The following is a 17,743-nucleotide window of genomic DNA, read 5'->3' as shown; positions in this document are numbered from 1 at the left end:
TCCTTGGTGTTACAAAGCAGGAAACAGGCAGCTCTTTCCCAAACCAGGAGTTGTGCAGATTAATACAAAATGTGTCCAGCTACAAACCCTTCAATCTGTTGCTTTGCTCTAGAATTCCAGGAGCCAGATGCTGGACAGCTTTGCTTCTGAGTTACTGCCCCTCCTGCTTTCTGGAAACTCTCCCGCTCACAGGATAAAGTCTGCAGGAAATTCTGGATCAACCCAAAGCTCTGGCCAGGGTAGACATTGATAGAAAAAAAGAGACTTGGACTGAGATGATCTTATCCAAAGAAGGGTTTAACAAGCTTTTCCACCAAAAAGGAAACAAAAATTGCAGCACACATTCGACTGCACAAATCACACTTAATCTCTTAGCCCTGTCTAGAATCAGATCTAGAGGATCTAGATCTCTAAAGTCTCAGACAATCTCTTTGCATACTCAAAACCTCAGAAATATTTAGGACGCAGTTAAGCAATACATCTGCGGTGTTCTGCCATTTCTTGGATGGATTAAAAATACAATACCAAATAGTGTTCTGTGCTGGAAAATTATACAATTAGTTTTGCTCTCATGGGCTACTGAAAGAAGTCAAAAATCCCCTGTATCATATAGTAATTAATTCAATGAATCATACAAATGCAAACAGAAAGAAGTTTCGCACCAGGTGGTTAAAAAAAGCAGAGAAGTCTCACATGCAGATCTCTGTCCTGTCACCCACCCAAAAGCAGATTAGAGAAGGAAGCTTATATGGCTCAAGCTGCCAGACAATGTTTATATTCAGTACACTCCAAGTGAGGGACTTATCAACATTATGAGCTCAGAATTAGATCTTAAAAAATAAATAAAGGCACACTGTACACAGCTTTTGAAGATATTGTGTATACTGCTTGCTGGCTCATTCTCAGTTTCTCTTCATGAATATGGTCAAGGAGACAAGTTTTAAGTACTAAAGTGACTTGTTGTAGTGATGAACCTACCCCTGATGACTCTCAAACATCTTCCTGATTAGCAGAGAAGCTAATTTAAAGTTCATCACTGCATGACCAGGATAGGACGGCTTTAGGTTGCTTTGCATTTTCCCCTCTATCAAATTTCATAAGCCATTTTAATCAACAGATCTTTCTGAAATAGCTGACAGTCAATTTTAGACTTTCATATCCTAAATAGCCTCAAATAATCTCACAATTTTTCATCCTTTTTTCCAGATTAGGTAGGACAAAGAACATAACAGGAACATTATTGTTAACTTCTTCCTATTACACAAACAGATTATTTATTCCTTCTTTTGTTTCACACATTTGAATTGCTTGTTAATGACATCCTAACTCCTGGAAGGTAGGGAACCTTCCTTCTTTAAGAGTCCTAGCAAGCAGTCTTGGTAATCTTGCCATTTGGGAATTCATATATCATGCACAACCAGCTCATGATCAGATACATATTTATCCTTCAAAGAAAATGAGTTAATTTGGAAGGCATAACTTCTCTGATAATCATGTTATCCACTGTTTATTTGAAATGTCCATTTACATCAAATCTTTCTAGGAGAGAAAGATCAGGCCTTCTCAGGTACTCCCTGAGATACATTTGAATTTCCTGCAACTATGTATTTGTAACAAGGAGAAAAGGGACTCAAGTGAATACATTATCTCATTTACTGATGTAAAAGACTTTACAAATGGAGGGGAAAGAAACAAAACTGCATATTCAAATGGTAAAACCAGAAAGCACAGCTATTGCTTACTCCTACCCACCACAAATGTGTATTAAACAAAAAAAAAAAAGACAAGGTTTTTTTTTTATATATATAAATTAAGAAGCTTTATAAAAATGGCTTTCATATTACATTAAATTTTTAGGACAGTATACCAACCTTAGAATGCAAAAGCAAGCAATATACAAGGTCCCATTTGCTGTCAGAAAGGAGGTTGATTGCAAGATCTCAGGTAGCAGCTTGTACAAATAATAGTCAAGTTTTCTTTTCCTGAGAATAGCTGCAATCTAAGGGAGGAGGGAAGAAAAAAAGGGGGACAACCTTTAATTCAGTCTTTCTTGCATCGTAAAGAGAAAAAAAAAATCAAGAAAGGAAAATGAGATATGCCCACTTGAGTAGTAAATCAAAGCCTATTAAATTTGCTGGTTTTATGAACAATACCACTTCCTCTGAACTTGTTCCAGATGTTACAATATTTATACCAGGAAACACACCAGCCTTAATGCAAAGTATAGGAGGAATTTTATTACCTTGTTACCACTGGCCATAATAGTCAGAAATGTTTTCTGCCAGATATCAGAACTTTAAGAAGCAATAAATTCACAGAATTTTGTCTTTCAGGCAATTCAATTATCTCCTAACAAAGGTCAGAATATCACTAAGTTATCCAAATACAGGCCCTACACAGTGTCTGTGAGGTGACTAGGCATTACTAAAGGTGTTCTACTCCAATTAACCAACTGCAAGCCCCCCCAAAAAGATTTCACTATGTGCCAGAAGAACATATTCTGACATATTTCATAGAAACAGTATGTTATCTCTAAAAACTGCCTATTGTAGAAAACAGGTTGGATCTAAAAAATAAAAGGTCTTCCTGGTCGCTTTGATTTCTGTTCCATGATTTATAAAGAACCATTAGTGACTGAAACACAACAGGTCCTCAAAATCTTCCTTGTCCACCGAAATTGTGCAACTACAAGAACAAGGAGCAAGGCTTCTCTCAGAGGCGCGTGGAACTAGGACAAGAGACAGACAAACTGAAGTACAGAAAACTCATATTAGGTGTAAGAAATAAAATTTCATTTGAGGATGGCTGAATAACTGAACAGGCTGCCAGCTGTACACTCCCCGTTACTGGAGGTCCCTGAAGCTGAAAGATTCCCCTAGCAAGCTCATCCAGCCGGCCCTGCAGAAGGTTGGGACCACACATCCTCCATGGGCACCTCCAACCTCCACGTTCCCATGCCTCCCTTAAATTATAATTTGGGTGCACTGTGAAGTAGATTTTTATTTTTACGTAGCATTATCTTCTTAATCTGTACTGGTTTCTCAGGGCCTCTCAAAATTAGCAGGAATTCTCAGGCAATCTAAGAATTACAGAAGCTGTAGACAAAGAGCACTTCTCTCTGAGCTGCCAATGAACACGATGATAGGCAATCTGTTGGCTCAGCAACACCTCTCAAAGGCTCAATTCCTCAAGTTAAAAACAAGGAGCGAATTCTTCTCAAAATCTGTCCACTTGCACTGATGAGCAAGATGTTTTAGGTAAAGAAATGGGATGAGGATTCTGCTAGAACGAACTGCAAGAGAGTGCCACCAAAATTAGTATCCAAAATGAAACTTGAACTAAGAATTATGGAGCAATATGTGCATGAACAGACTTCTGAAAACAGATTTGCACAATACTTAATCAAGCATCACGACTGCTTAAACCATAATGGATTAGGCAATAATGCAATCCAGATAATCTTTCTGTTGAAGCAAAGTCTTAATGCAGTCTAAACAGCAGATTACTACTAGTTGCTCCCTCCTCTGCTATTTCTAGCCTACTGTACAAAGGTCGCCAACACTTGGAACAGAAGAACACTGTTGTTTTTAAGAACATAGCTCTTGCAGCTGAAGTGTAAAGTCTTCTTTCCTCACAGCATCAGGAGTATAAAAAGAAAAGATTGGTATCTTATAAATCAATGTCAAAGTTAATGTTTATTGTAGCTCCCCCAGTAAGCTTTACACTATTTTAAGTTGCTGCTTTCCCTCCTCTTTACTATTCTACTCCCAAGTAAAAGAAAAGAGCCAGAGATAATGACACACAAACTGGTCTGAGGAAGCACGGCACATAACAACGGGAAGAGCTATACATATAAAAGCTATGCAGCTTGAGAGGGAGCAAATCCTGGAGGTATCACTCAGGTGAGCTGGGAGGTCACTGTGACACAGGCCAAATCCTTAACAATCAACCCACTGCTCAAGGTGTAGCAGCAGATGGCAGAAGTAGATACCAACAGCAAAGGAGAGGGCACAAAACGTCCCACAGCCATCTCGCTGGCATTAATTTCCATACAGAGTGCACTAACAGACGTAGCACAAGGCTGTCCAGTGACCTGAGCTACGTGAGACTCCCCGTGAAGTCAGACAAATGGAAATGCACATCTCATGGAAACCATGGCCTCGGTGCTCCAGCACCATCCAGGGAGACCTCACTGCAGCCTTTCAGTACTTAAAGATGGCTTATAAGAAAGACAGAGAGAGATTCTTTACAAGGGCACACAGCAATAGGACAAGGGACTTTAAACTAATGAGCCTTTGAACTAAACAAGGTTCAATTTAGATTAGATATAATGAAGAAATTCTTCACTCAGAGAGTGGTGAGGCACTGACACAGGTTGCCCAGAGAAGCCGTGGATGCCCCATTCCTGGAGGTGTTCAAGCCCTGGTTGGATGAGGCGCTGGGCAACTTGCTCTAGTGGGTGGCATCCCTGCCCATGGCAGGGGGTTGGAACTAGGTGATCTCTGAGGTCCCTTCCAGCCCAAACCACTCTGTGACCCTACATAAAGGGAGCACATGAATCCTCTGACTCCTTTATTTAGGCACCTAAGGGTCATCTGTATCAGGACCTGAGTGTTGACAGCTGTAAAAGTTCATTTGGGGAATTATTCACTACAAGAAGGAAGGACTGCAACTCTAAATCAACGCACTGTCCCAGATACTCCGCTACCAGGCATCCAGGAGGCCAAAAGCAGCTCCATACCTCCCCACTGCTGTTCTCACCCCTCTCCACAGTTTCTCAGTTTCACTGTTGTCTTTTGGAGATGGAGTAACAAGAACTTTGCAAAATAAAATTCTTCAGCCCTTACAAAATACTGTAGGTTTCCAGCTTTAGTAAGATAGCACGGCATGTCTGCGATGTTGGTGGAGCAATGCTGTGCTAGATAATGCCACGAGTGTCTGCCACTGCGTGAAACCCACACACCACACCGCTGCCCCTCCGCCTCGAGCAGCCTGTGCTGCTTCACCTCTCCTCCTAACCCCGAGGTCTTGCTGTAATGCAGGGCACAGAACCAACACACCCCTCACACCACTACAAGACGATGGGAGAATCTTGCATGAAGTACAACCCACTGTTGGTGCTGGCTCTCCCTCTGCTTTCTTTCTGAGGCCACTGTGTTTCTCCTGCCTATGAGAAGGCACCAACAAGCCCAAAAATCACACCTGCAGCTAGGAGGAGGAGACTCCATCAAATTCCAGTGGATTACCACCCAGGTTTCACTTTCTCCTCACTTCTCCAAAGCAATGCAGCCTTACCAAAATCAGAGGGAAGAATGATGCTGTCAGAAAAGAGATGTTCCAGCATCTCCTTTGAGTAACACCAGCTACCAGGAATACATCAGATCTGCTGCAACCTCCTACTCAAGCTTTCCATTAAGCACTGAGTTACTCTTAAAATGTCTTATTTTCAAGGCATCCAATGACCTGGCCTTAGGATATTTAGAAGAACTACTCAGCTGCCTAGGAGAAAACCTGTTATTAAGTCCACCCTTCAATGGAATTTACATTTGACGAAGATAACCCCTCTCTGTACTGAATCACTTTTCCTTTAAAAAAAATTATGCATATCGGTAAGGCTGTGGAAGAGTTCCACACATGCGAACAGACATCACCGTGCTGCTTTGCATTCCAGATAAAAGGCACAACACGGCTTGTACTTCTTATTTCCACATATATAGTAAATCAACCAGTTACAAAAAAATAAAAAAGGAAACAGAAGACCTAATAAAACCAGTGCCATGATATTTATCTAATATACGAGTAAAACTCTATCACGTAAACCAGTATGCTTGTTGCTAATGTTTTAAGCAGATTTGCCCTCTGCAGGTAAAGAATATTCAGGTTTGAAATACCTAACACTAACGATTCATTTATTCACCAAAAAAACTCCAGTCCTAGTAATCATTAAGCATTTGTGTCATAGCAGAACATAACCACTTCTTGTCAGTTAATTTGCTAGAATTCTGAAAATCAATAAAGAAAAAAAGAAAACCCAGATTTCAGAAACTAAAACTGACATCCTCTCACCATAACTTAAGGATTTTTTGTACTCTACTAATTTTTAGGCACTAAAAAGAAATTTTAAGCAGTAGCACGATCTGCAGATGCAGTCTTTATGTGACCTATGCAAGCGTTTAGCTGAGGTGCAAGTACTCCTTACTCACAACCCATCTTAGCAGCTGAGCTGGCTGCCCCTACCAGCCCCTGCAGCCCTGCCTGCAGTTTCACTCACCTTTCTTCTCTCCAGACCAGGGGAGGCTCTATAGATAGAAGGAACCCAGCTTTCCTAATGCTTTTGTACTCTCAGCTTCCTAAGAGTTAACCAATAAATCCCAGCTTTTTCACTCTGATATAAGAAATAATTTTCTAGATGCACAAGTGCTCAACAGCTAAGAGTAAAAGGGAGTTTAAAAGTAATCATGCACTGTCACAAGGCAGATGGCCTAAGAATGTCCAAAGATTTCAGAACTTTGCAGTTTCCTTCTATTTGCATCCACAGGTTATAGCTCTTGATCCCCATTCATAGCAACACAGGCTGCAAAAAATACAGGCATGCTGCTGAAGAAGGATGAAGCAGAAAGAAGCCCTGATATTTCATGATTAAAAACACAGAACAGCAGGGATAGAAGTAGAATAAACCAGAGGGAAGGTTCCAGGAAGAAAACTGAAAGTAACAGACTGAATTCTAAAGAAAAAAAAAGATATTCAAATATTAAGACATCAGAAGAATTAAAATACCAACACATACCGTTTTAAAGATCTACCGTTACTCTTCCAGTGATTTGCAAACCCTAAAGACAAAAATTCAAGCCTGTCCTGCATACAAGGGCAGACATTTGTTATTTAAATGACAGCTGAGTAATTCGTATAGAACCGTAAGCTGAAATTTGAAGGAAGTAAAAAACCTCATGGCAACAAAAGTAAAGAATTAGAAGCATAAGCGTGTATAGGTTAAGATAATTATCATTATGTTGCTCCATTTGTCGCATCTCTGCAGAAGTTTAACCTGACAACTGAAATCCAGAAGAGACTATTATACCACCTATTATGTGTATCAATGGATACTACAAGTATAAGGGTATGCACATGTGAATCTGTGATCGATCACAATACTTCAGTCCTCAGACAACTGAACTGTTGCTTTTACAGCCAGACAAGCTGGCTAAGACCTGCAAAGCGTTAAGAAATGCTTTGATGATATATGCCCTGCTTCTTCTTGCATGACACCTGTGCCCTCTGTGCCCTACACACACACTGGAAAGAAGGCAGAGGGAGCCAGACCTGCCAGCCTTACCTCCGGAGAAAATATTTCTGGCCCCAGCCAAGCCAATTAGTTTGATATTGTGAATATCATCAGGTAGAGCCTCTTGAGTAAGTTAAGTCAGGCATGTGGGAAATGTTTTCTTTCAACCTGCAAGACTGATCCCAGTACTCTGCAGTGTCCCAATACCTACCTGTGGAAATACTGAAAACAGAATGCCTGTTTGTTGGAAAAAAAAAAAAAGAAAAAAAAAAAACTCCTTTCCTCATTTCTGCACATAATTGGTCAAAACTTGAAACACAAAATACAGGTATGTTTCAATGTAGGTCTTTAGCAATGCCAAGCAACGCCAGAAGACTTTTGAAGGTAATCCCATACCCACAGTACCTCTAAATGAAGGAAACAGCAGGATTAATAGATCACAGCAAGACACAATTACAACCTGTCCTCCAAAATCCTTTAATATACGAGCACTGTAAGGATTCCCTGAACAGCTAATTATGTTTTATGCACCTAGCCCAGACTGGCAGATTCCTCTTTCCTCATTCTGTAAACCAAACACAGTTACTCTCCAACAGCAATCACCCCAGTTTCCCTAAAGTTTAAAACAAGCTCTGATTTAACTCTCACTACACCACTTTGGCCGTTGCAATTTTGAAATATGTTGCTACACAGAAAACTTTCACATAGATGAAAAGCTTTTGTAGCATTTTTTTTTTTGTAAATGAATTAATTTTAGCACTATTGGAAAAAGTAGGGGATACAAACTACTGTATCTCTATGACTGTTTTCAAGTGAAGGGAAATGAGGGTAGAAAGAAACAACTTTTTTGTTTTTGGTACCTTTATGTACAATATGCTATGTGACAATGGATATGGAAAAAGGGGCCACTCCTCTACTAGAATACAAAAAACTCATGAACATACCCCTCTGGTATCCTCAGTTTTCACTTACATCCTTTAGCTACAGATGCTACAAGAGGCATTGCCTTGGCATAATGCACATGCTAACAGGCTGACCAATATACCGAAGTTGATGGGTTATGCAGTAGGCTAATAAAACACACAACTTGGTACCAACTCTGCTGTACTCCTCTCATGTCTTCTGTCCCTTGAGAGATGTTATATGAGGATTACCATTAGGGGATTGGGTTGTTTTCTCATTATTTTTTTTTGATTGTGTTTTTTTTGTTTGTTTGTTTGTTTTGTTTTTTAAACTTTCCATGTCATCAACCCAGCTAAAAAAAGAAACAGACAAGAACACTCATGTACTCTTCGAATGACATCTGAATTACCTTCAGTCCTAGCATCATTCTCATTCCAAGGAGGCCTATCTTCACCACTTGTTTCCCTTATACTTAAAAAAAAAAAAAAAAGTAAGGGCTGATCCTTCATTCTCCTTGAACTCGGTACAAATTTCAGTAATTTACTTCTTACCTTGAATTCCTGCACTCAGCTGTACCAGCTTTAGAGAACAGACTTACATTTGCTTTATAAGCAGCCCTTTAGGCACATTTGCTGGCTCCCAGTGATTGCACTGCCTTTGCTGAGATCTGTTCAGTCAGTCAAGGCTGGGCTTTCCCTGGTTTTCACCACTAAGATGCAGAGATGCAGGCTCCAGGCTGCTCCTCGCACCTTTCAGCGTAATGAATTCAGCTGGACTGAAGAATTTAACATTCTTTTGAAATTCTCAAACTCTGCCCCTTTTAAATATAAACATCTCACCAAAGGACTGTTTTTCTTTATTTTCTCCTTATGAGAGGACATTACTGGTCTGTCCTGAAAGCCACCCCAACAGACGAGAACAGTCACAGCCAGGAATGAAGGTGTTGCAACCAGGTTCTTTCTTTAGTAACACTTAAGGCAACTTTAGTCCTCATTAAACTGGCTTGCAGAAGCAGCTAAATGCAGGAACACGCTGACCTGTAGGTCATTCATAGCCCAGCCTGGAGGTATGGGACACTGCGCAACCCTAAGATGACCAGATACCCCAGCACAATGCAACCACAGTGACTCCATGAACCTCCCTGACAGAAACGTGTCACAGTTCCTGATACCCCCACCCAGAGACCCAAGCTGGCATACAGAAGCACAATCACAGGTAATGATAACATCCTTCTCAGCCTCCCCACCTTACTTCACAGAATTATAGGGGTTGGAAGGGACCTCAAGAGATCATCGGGTCCCTGCCAAAGCAGGTTCCCTACAGCAGGTTGCCCAGGTAGGCATCCAGACAGGCCTTGAATATCTCCAGAGAAGGAGCGTGCCTTCCAAGCGTGCAGTGGTTCACAGCACAAATAGTAACAACAAATTAATTGCATTTTAACATATCCAGGAATTCTGCGCTATTTTAGAAGACCATCTGGCCAGCAGCCCTCTCACACGCCTCAGGAAGGTGCCACACAGTGACTATGTCTATAGAGCCAGGTAAGACGGGGCTGTTTGGTGCATGCTAACTCCCACACTGGGCTCAAAACAAACCCAAGCAGCTCTCCCTCTGAGATACCACAGAGAAAGCAAGGCTGAAGCACCACAGGCACCATCCAGCCTTGGAGTTGCTCTCTGGCCTTACCCCACAGGGACGTAGACATGGCCAGGAAAGTGACGTGACACCACTCCCACTTGATTCGGTCTCACCTTGATCTTTGGCTTGTGATGCTGTCTTCCATCCAGCAGCTCTGAAAATCATTCATTAGCTAAACAGGTTCATTCTTGTCATGGCCTAATGTTGACCGGTGACTAATCAGTGAAGAGACCTGCCAGCGTCCACGTGCAAGACTACCTAGCCCATGCTCTTACCAGTACAAAGAGCCCTCCTGTGTTTACACAGAAAGAAAAACGATTTATTCTTGTATGCTTGCTGATAACACACTTATCTAATACTATTGTATAAAACACTGCCCTAGGGAGTTTACAGAATAAATAAGCTAGATAAAATAAATAAGCCTAAGAAAAAGAATAGTGATACACAGGGGTCAAACAGAGACAAAAGAAGGTATCAGCACTGGAATGGTAAGTAGGAGAACAAATTTGAAAGGGTAAGATAAAAAAATCAATTGGCATTTAAGAAACACGTAAGAGTGTTGTATTCATCTCTGGGGCCCCCAGAACAAGGAGGACATGGACGTATTAGAACAAGTCCAGAGGAGGGCCACGAGGATGATTAGAGGGCTGGAGCACGTCGCCTGTGAAGACAGGCTGAGGGAGTTGGGGTTGTTCAGCCTCGAGAAAATAAGGCCCCAGGGAGACCTCACAGTGGCCTGCCAGTACCTAAAAGGGGGGTACAGGAAAGCTGGGGAGGGACTCTTTGTCAGGGGGTGTAGGGATAGGACAAGGGGGGATGGCTTTAAACTAAAAAAAGGGTAGGTTTAAGATTAGATATAAAGAGGAAATTCTTGATTCAGAGGGCAGTGAGGCCCTGGCACAGTCTGCCAAGAGAAGCTGTGGATGCCCCATCCCTGGAGGTGTTCAAGGCCAGGCTGGATGGGGCTTTGGGCAACCTGGGCTGGTGGGAGGTGACCCTGCCCATGGCAGGGGGCTGGAGCTGGATGGGCTTTAAGGTCCCTTCCAGCCCAAACCATTCTGTGATTTTACAAAGGCTATTACAAGTACAGCAGGAAACAACCATGGTGTAAGCATGAAAAATATCAAAGATTAGACCAAAATCAATGTGAAACAAGTATGAAAAGCAAGACCAAAATAATTATGAAAAATGTATAGGAAGAAATTTGTATGGGCAGCCTGCCCTAAGGAACCTGCTTCGGCAGGGGCATTGGACCCGATGATCTTTCAAGGTCCCTTCCAACCCCTTCAATTCTGTGATTCCGTGAAATGAATTGAAAGAAATCAATAAAATACAGCAAGCCCCAAAGACCATTAAAAATACACTGGAACAGCAGACTCAGGATACACCTGTTCCGCTAAATAACAGCTGAGCCAGCCCCCAGCCCAAAGGACAAGCCAAATGGACCCACTGGCATCCGTCCTGATCTGGGTCTAGCGCTCCTCACTCCTGTGCCAGCCGAGCTGTCTTGGAGAGACGTATTTGGAGCCAGAGCTGCACTGACAGTGAGGCTGGACCACTGCGGGGCCAGGGCTGAAGCTGTTCCCCAGCTCTTTGTTATTCCCAGGGATAGGGGACAGAAGAAGGCAGAGGAAGATGGTGCTGAGCAGGACACCAGGGAGATCAGGTCAGAAAAGGCGGGGGGGGCGGGGGGGGGGAAGGTTCCTGCTTGAAATTAAGCAGGGACAGATAATCAGAGCAGGGAAACGAAGAGGTGAAGAATACACATGACTTGGCAAGAAGTCAGAAGAATGAGCTTTACAGCAAAGCAGCAATCAGACAATTTTTACTGTAGTAGAGGAAGCATCACCATCATATCTGATTACCTCAGATACACAACAAAGCCTTCCTATCACTGACCAAGCATTTACATCCACTAGAAAACACACACCACCATCAAACAAGTGCCAAAAACCTTCAAACCCTCAGGAAACAGAGGACTTTGCCCTAACGCGTGTCATGAATGGCAGATTTCCCATGTGAGGTCAATGGAAATCAAGGGCAACAGAAGCCAAGGCTTCACACCTGGCATTTCAGCCACTCATTTCAAGGCCCTTCATCCCCCAATCTTATACAACCTAACCATAAAGTCATATTCTACTCCTAAACTCAGAATTTATATGAAAAGCCCAAATTCTTCAACTCTGAAAACACAAGATTGCACCTCCAATTTTTAATTTTTTTTTTTTTTTTTTTAGCATTGTCTGGTCTGGACACACGGAAGGAATAAAGTACACCAACTTTTGATGACAGCTTTTTTCAGCAACACTTTCTTAAAGAGATTAAGGCAGGCAGTTTTAAATAAGTGTAATTATATTTATGGGTGGTTGTTTGTCTTTTTTTTTTTTGAGATAGGTAAAATTAAAAACTTCTTTTTCGCTTGTAGTGTTTTCACCTGGGAGCTTCAATAAATGCTATACATGTAAATACTGAAGACAAAGTTTCAGAACCTTTCTAGTGTGTACCATATCAATATGCAGTACCTGTGCATCTTACTCCCTTTCAGTCCTTAAAATCTATGTTCTCTTCTACTGTATAGCACAGTTCCAAGCTAAGGACTGAAGAAAAGCACCACACACTTGTCCTTGACCTGCTGGTCACAAAAGACTTACAGATGTGAGTTTGCATTGTATGGGCTGAGGAAGACTCAGAACTCTGCTCTCCCAGGATGTCCAGTTATTTAGCCAACATACAAAAGGCACCTTCCTCCTTTGTGTGTGAGAAGGCACGAGCAGCTAAGACACAAGATCATGACTGTAAGTGGCTGCAGTAATCAATTTGGTAGATTTCATAACTGTAAATACACATAACAGCAGGCCTCGCAGAAGGCCCACGCACAGGGATGCTTGGTTTGGGAAATGCAAGCAGCCTCAGTTATGAAAGAAGCATTCCTGCCAGCCTCTCCGCATCAGGAAACATGGCCAAAATGTCAGCAAGGCCGCATACCCATCACAATCTCCAAATTCTTCAGCTACCACCTTCTAACCCTCTCATTCCATCTGCAGCTTTACTCAAGTGGTCTATAACCCTAAAAGCTCTCAGGTTATTTTCATGACGCTTCAGAAGTTTAGTGGCTCAAAAAAACAACAACTTGGAGGAGAGTGCATAATAAGATGTCAGAGTCCTATAAAACTCAGGATTTGCTGTATTTTCTTGTACTGACACAACACACAAAAAGCATAAGCAAGGAGTTAAATGCTATTCCGAAGGAATCCACAGCTTAAAACATCAATCCACACCAAGGTGTTCAAGTGACCCTTATATCCAGACACTCGAGCTCCACTCGAGCCAAAATCCAGGGATCTGAGGAGCAGCGGGACACCGCTGTCACTTTTCAGGAAGCCATTTCAGGTTGCTCAAGCATAGGTATCTCTGGATCTAAAAGATTTTAGAAGTTACCCAGGGTGCTCCAAACCGAGCAGAGCCACCAGCCAGACGTACAACTCCACCCCAAGAAAACCCACATTACCCAGTGCATAAACACTAGGAAGATCCTTTTCCCCAAAGGATGGCATTTAACGAAGCACTGATGTAGCTAATAGATAAGCTTCACGTATTAAGGAATAGTGGAGACACGGATGTTCCCACAGGTGTGTTACTGATGGACAGATAGGGTAGAGGTACAGTGGTGTTTATACACACAGCCTACACACCCTGAACACAACATAAACACACGCTGTCTTCTGATCTCTTTGGAGAGCGGCCAGATCCGTGGCACTAGGAGAAGGAGTACTCATTAAGATGCTCCGAAAATGAAAGGGACAGAATTAAGACAACTACATGGTCCCCAAAAACATCACCGCAATTACAAGAACTTCATTCACAGAAATACTTCATCATGACAAGAGGTTACAAGAGCCACAAAGGGAGATGCACTGCATGGGAAGCTACTTTAGCATAACTTTTCTCACACGGAAACATCCCTGAAACAGAAAAGAGTGTAAAGTGTTGAAAATTGGAAGTATAAACTGTCAATTCAAAAGAAAATTGCATTATAGTTTTCTAGCCTGGAACGTAAAGAAGCGTAACACACAACAGAAGCCCTGGTATGCTTTCCCTCCAGAATTCTCTCTAAAAACAAAATCCTCATCCAAATCAATCCCTATTTCTTTTAATTATAATGCAATTAACAACACAGCATAGAAGACACTGTCATTAATTACATATTGCTTGAACACATTATGAAACCCTCACTGTAACGCTGAAAGCATTTATTAACATTGAATTATGCCATACAAGCATTTCAAAAATTACTCTACAACTTCTCTACTGCTAAGTACGAGATGGAAATATATCACATGGAGCATTTCTCAGCATTTTCTCCCACCTCAGTTGCCACCTCTGCCCCTTATATCAACCCTTCCAGGGAGGGAAATTTATTTTATTGTCTTTCCCTCCAACACCCACCATGTTACTGAAGCTTCTCAAGCAGACCTGAGCATCTGGAAAAAATAACAAAGTGTCCCTCTGCATCTACAAATTGTTATCTGACAGCTACGTATACTTTTGGGGAGTGACATTTCAATTTAGATATAAAACCTACATTTGCTAAACCAATCAATCAGTACTGGAGCAAAATAAAGACAGTGAAATGATTATCTGAAATCTTATTTTTCCAACTAAAAATATACATAAGTACTGTTATTAAAAAAAAAAACACTAACACGCAGCACTATTTAAAAGCAAAAACTCTTTCTAGCTACTTACTGACAGGCACCATGTTACACAACAAGCACTAGCACCACTCCATCACGGCTCCACCAGTGTCCCACTTGGTGAAGAGCAGCAAAACACCAGAGACACAAGGTGCAGATGTTACGAGTTTAGGCTCCGGATTATAACTGTCCCTAACCACCCACACGTCTCTCCAAGAACGACCTCTGGCAACTTCTCCTCTACTCAACCTACTTCATTTCCACACCAGCTCTTTCATCTACCTTTCTTTGTTATTAGCATGTGGCAACAGGAGGAACAAACAAGCAGAAGGTATTTTACAGGCTCAACAGAAAACAAAAAGTGCAATTTTTGATGTTGCGCTCTCAGATGGGGACTAAGTAGAGCTAGCGACATTCTGAACATCACAAATATGACTACAGAAATAAAATAACTTAAATCCATCCCACTACATGACTAAGAATATAGGACTGACTGTGCTGTGCAACTGTTTCACTTACAAATACAAGGATTTCAAACACAGCTCTAAGTCTGCCAAAGAATTACTTAGTGATGGCTCCTAACTTAGGAGAGCTCTTTCCCTGCCAAGCTACTTAGTGTGCAAGGCCTTCCCTTCACCCTCTGCAGTCCCTACTGCACCCTTTCACTCTTCACCTTCTGCTGGCTCTGGTGCTCAGTAAGCCTTCATAAAGAGTCAATTTGATTCATTAACGTAGCTGAAAATTCAGCTAAAAGCAGGGCAGTAAACTTTTTTCTGGGTTAGTGAACAAACCTGCTCAGGGAGGACCATGATCAAGTCCGAGACCACACAAAGCAAGGAATACAGTTACGTGTCTGGGAGCACTGGAAGGTGAGGGCTTCCTCCCTCTGTAGGTAACCGAGATTTCAGAGCAGCTCAGGTTTAGATTACTCTGGTAGGTTAAACATCATTAATAAAAACTTCAGAAAATTAAATGCTGTCAATAAGGCAGTGTAAACACTGATGCAGTCGTTTTGCACCTTGCATGACACAGGTTGTAAAGGTTCCCATCCAACCTCAGATTTGTGACAAGGCATTTGTGGGTCCACAAATCAAATAGAATGGAAAAAAATGGGGATTTGGGGTTTGTTTTACTTTTTAAAGAAAAAGGGGGAGTTTTCCTCCAAACTCACAACTGCAGGAGCTGTGACGTAGCTATGAGCAGGGCTTACTTACTAGGCTGAACAACTTTGATTTAACCACGAAGCTGTTTAAGCTGCTTTCTCCTTAGCCACACCTGACTGGTCACCACTACAACCCTTGTGCCTTACATCAGGCCCACTCTCTGCAGGTACAAGCGTTCACGTTCCTGCATGGCAAACTGCATCAGAAAACAGATCAGAGGGAAAAATTACTGGGTCACGGCAGGGAGGTGGAGAAGAGGGAATGTCCTTCTCTGCACTCGTGTCCTGAGCCAGCCCACTGTGCCCTCACATGAACAGCTGCCACTTCTGTTTGTGCCAGCTCGGTGCGCAAACCTTCTCTGCCAGACACGGCAACTGCACAGGGCCACGCTGCTACCAATCAGTCACTTCTCTTAGCATGGCATTCGATATTGCCACAATTTTCAAAGTACGCTTAAATTCATTACGCCAGGACTGCTGCAATCCCACTCTTTCCCTTCTATTTCACATCTTGATCATTTTATTGCACCAGCACTGGTACAGAGCAGAAAGCACAGACTCACTGACCTGTTTTTCTGTATTTTAGACTTCGTTTGCAGCCGGCTCACTGCTCAGCCCTCTGAGCACCGTTACAGGACAAACACAAAGGTGGGGACAGCAGGAAGTGCTTACCTGCAGCAATCCCAGCTGAGATCAGTTTTCAGGATACGTTTACACAGATGGGTGCAAACAGATCCCAGTCCCCTACCTACGCCCTAACTCGCTGGAAGCAAGCCAGCCACAACCAAGGTGATATAACCGAATCTAACTGCGTGCACAGCCTAAAACACCTCACCTGTACGATCCTCCCTAACTCCTCCAGCCTCAGCATGTATTTTTAGCCTTGCTCTTCATTACGCAGCGGAACCTCGCTGGATCCTAAGGCACTGATTACCCAGACTCTATTTCCAAGGTGCCACTGACGGAACAACACACGTGCTTTGCTCTTGGCCTCCTAAGCACAGAGAAGCGAGGCAGACACCCAGCACCCTCCTACCTCACCAGGTTCACCCCCAAAGCATTTGCTGCCACCACCAGCCCTGAACCCCTCCCCCCCCATTTACAACCTGGAAGCAAGCTGCACCCCCAGATAACCCAAAACAGCCTTTTTTACACCCCACTTTATGCCCTGCAGCCCCAAACCCTCAAAACAGCCTTTTCATACCCCACTTCAAAACCCTGCAGCTCCAGACCCCCAAAACAGCCTTTTTACACCCCACTTTACACCCTGCAGCTCCAGACCCCCAAAAAGCCTTTTTTATACCCTGTGCCCCCAAATGCTCCAAAACAGCTTTTTTTTAACCTTTTTACCCCACCTGAGACTGCCCTTACACCTGCCCTACCTCACCTCCCCCAGCATCCCCCAGACACCCCCCAAGACCCTCTCCCTGCTCCTCCTCACACACCCCACACCCCCAAAACACGCTCCCCCCACCCCTTTAACCCCCACACCCTCCCCAAACTCCCCCTTACCCCTTCCTTTCCCCCCCCTTCTCTTCCCTTACCCCCTCCCCTTACCCCCCCTTTCTCTTTTATTACCCCATCCCCTTAAACCTCTTCCATTACCCCTTCCCCTTACCCCCCCTTCCCTTTAACCCTTGCACTCCCCCCTTTACCCCTCCCCTCCCCCCCTTCCCCTTCCCTTTACCATTTCCCCCTCCCTCACCCCCCTCAGACCACCCAGACCCCAACCCCAACCCCAACACCCCCCTACACCCCATCTCCCCCCCCTCCTCCCTCCAAACCCCCGGGGGGGGGGGGCTACCACCCACCAGGTAGAGGGTGCCGTAGATGCGGAGGGACTCGGTCAGCGCCCCCTGCGTGACGTGCAGGACGGCGAGGGAGCAGCGGGGCTGCCAGGTGTGCCCGATCTCGTAGCACCCGTGGGGGATGGATTTGCTCAGCGCCGCCATCTTGGGGACGCTGGGGGGGGGGGGGCGGGAGGGGGGAGAGCGCGTCACGGCCGCTGCCCGCCGCCGCCGCCGGGGTTACTCGCGGGCAGCCGCGGCTCTCGCTCCCCCCCCC

General features: G+C 43.5%; 1 protein-coding gene across 1 annotated transcript in view; it reads right to left on the bottom strand.

The window, feature by feature from the left end:
• Nucleotides 1-17,743, bottom strand: part of TMEM135 (transmembrane protein 135) — a 177,454-nt gene extending 159,711 nt beyond the window's left edge. Inside the window, exons 1-2 of the mRNA XM_068667673.1 lie at nucleotides 17,491-17,743; nucleotides 1,872-1,999 (exon numbers count right to left, since the gene is read on the bottom strand). Of these exons, the coding sequence (XP_068523774.1) occupies nucleotides 1,872-1,999; nucleotides 17,491-17,631 (269 nt within the window). The 5' untranslated portion in view covers nucleotides 17,632-17,743. The remainder of the gene's footprint in view (nucleotides 1-1,871; nucleotides 2,000-17,490) is intronic.

The sequence above is a fragment of the Anas acuta genome, chromosome 1 (assembly GCF_963932015.1).
Source record: "Anas acuta chromosome 1, bAnaAcu1.1, whole genome shotgun sequence".
NCBI classification, from domain to species: domain Eukaryota; kingdom Metazoa; phylum Chordata; class Aves; order Anseriformes; family Anatidae; genus Anas; species Anas acuta.
Note: the sequence above shows the minus strand (reverse complement) of the source record. Positions and strands in the feature narration are given on the sequence as shown.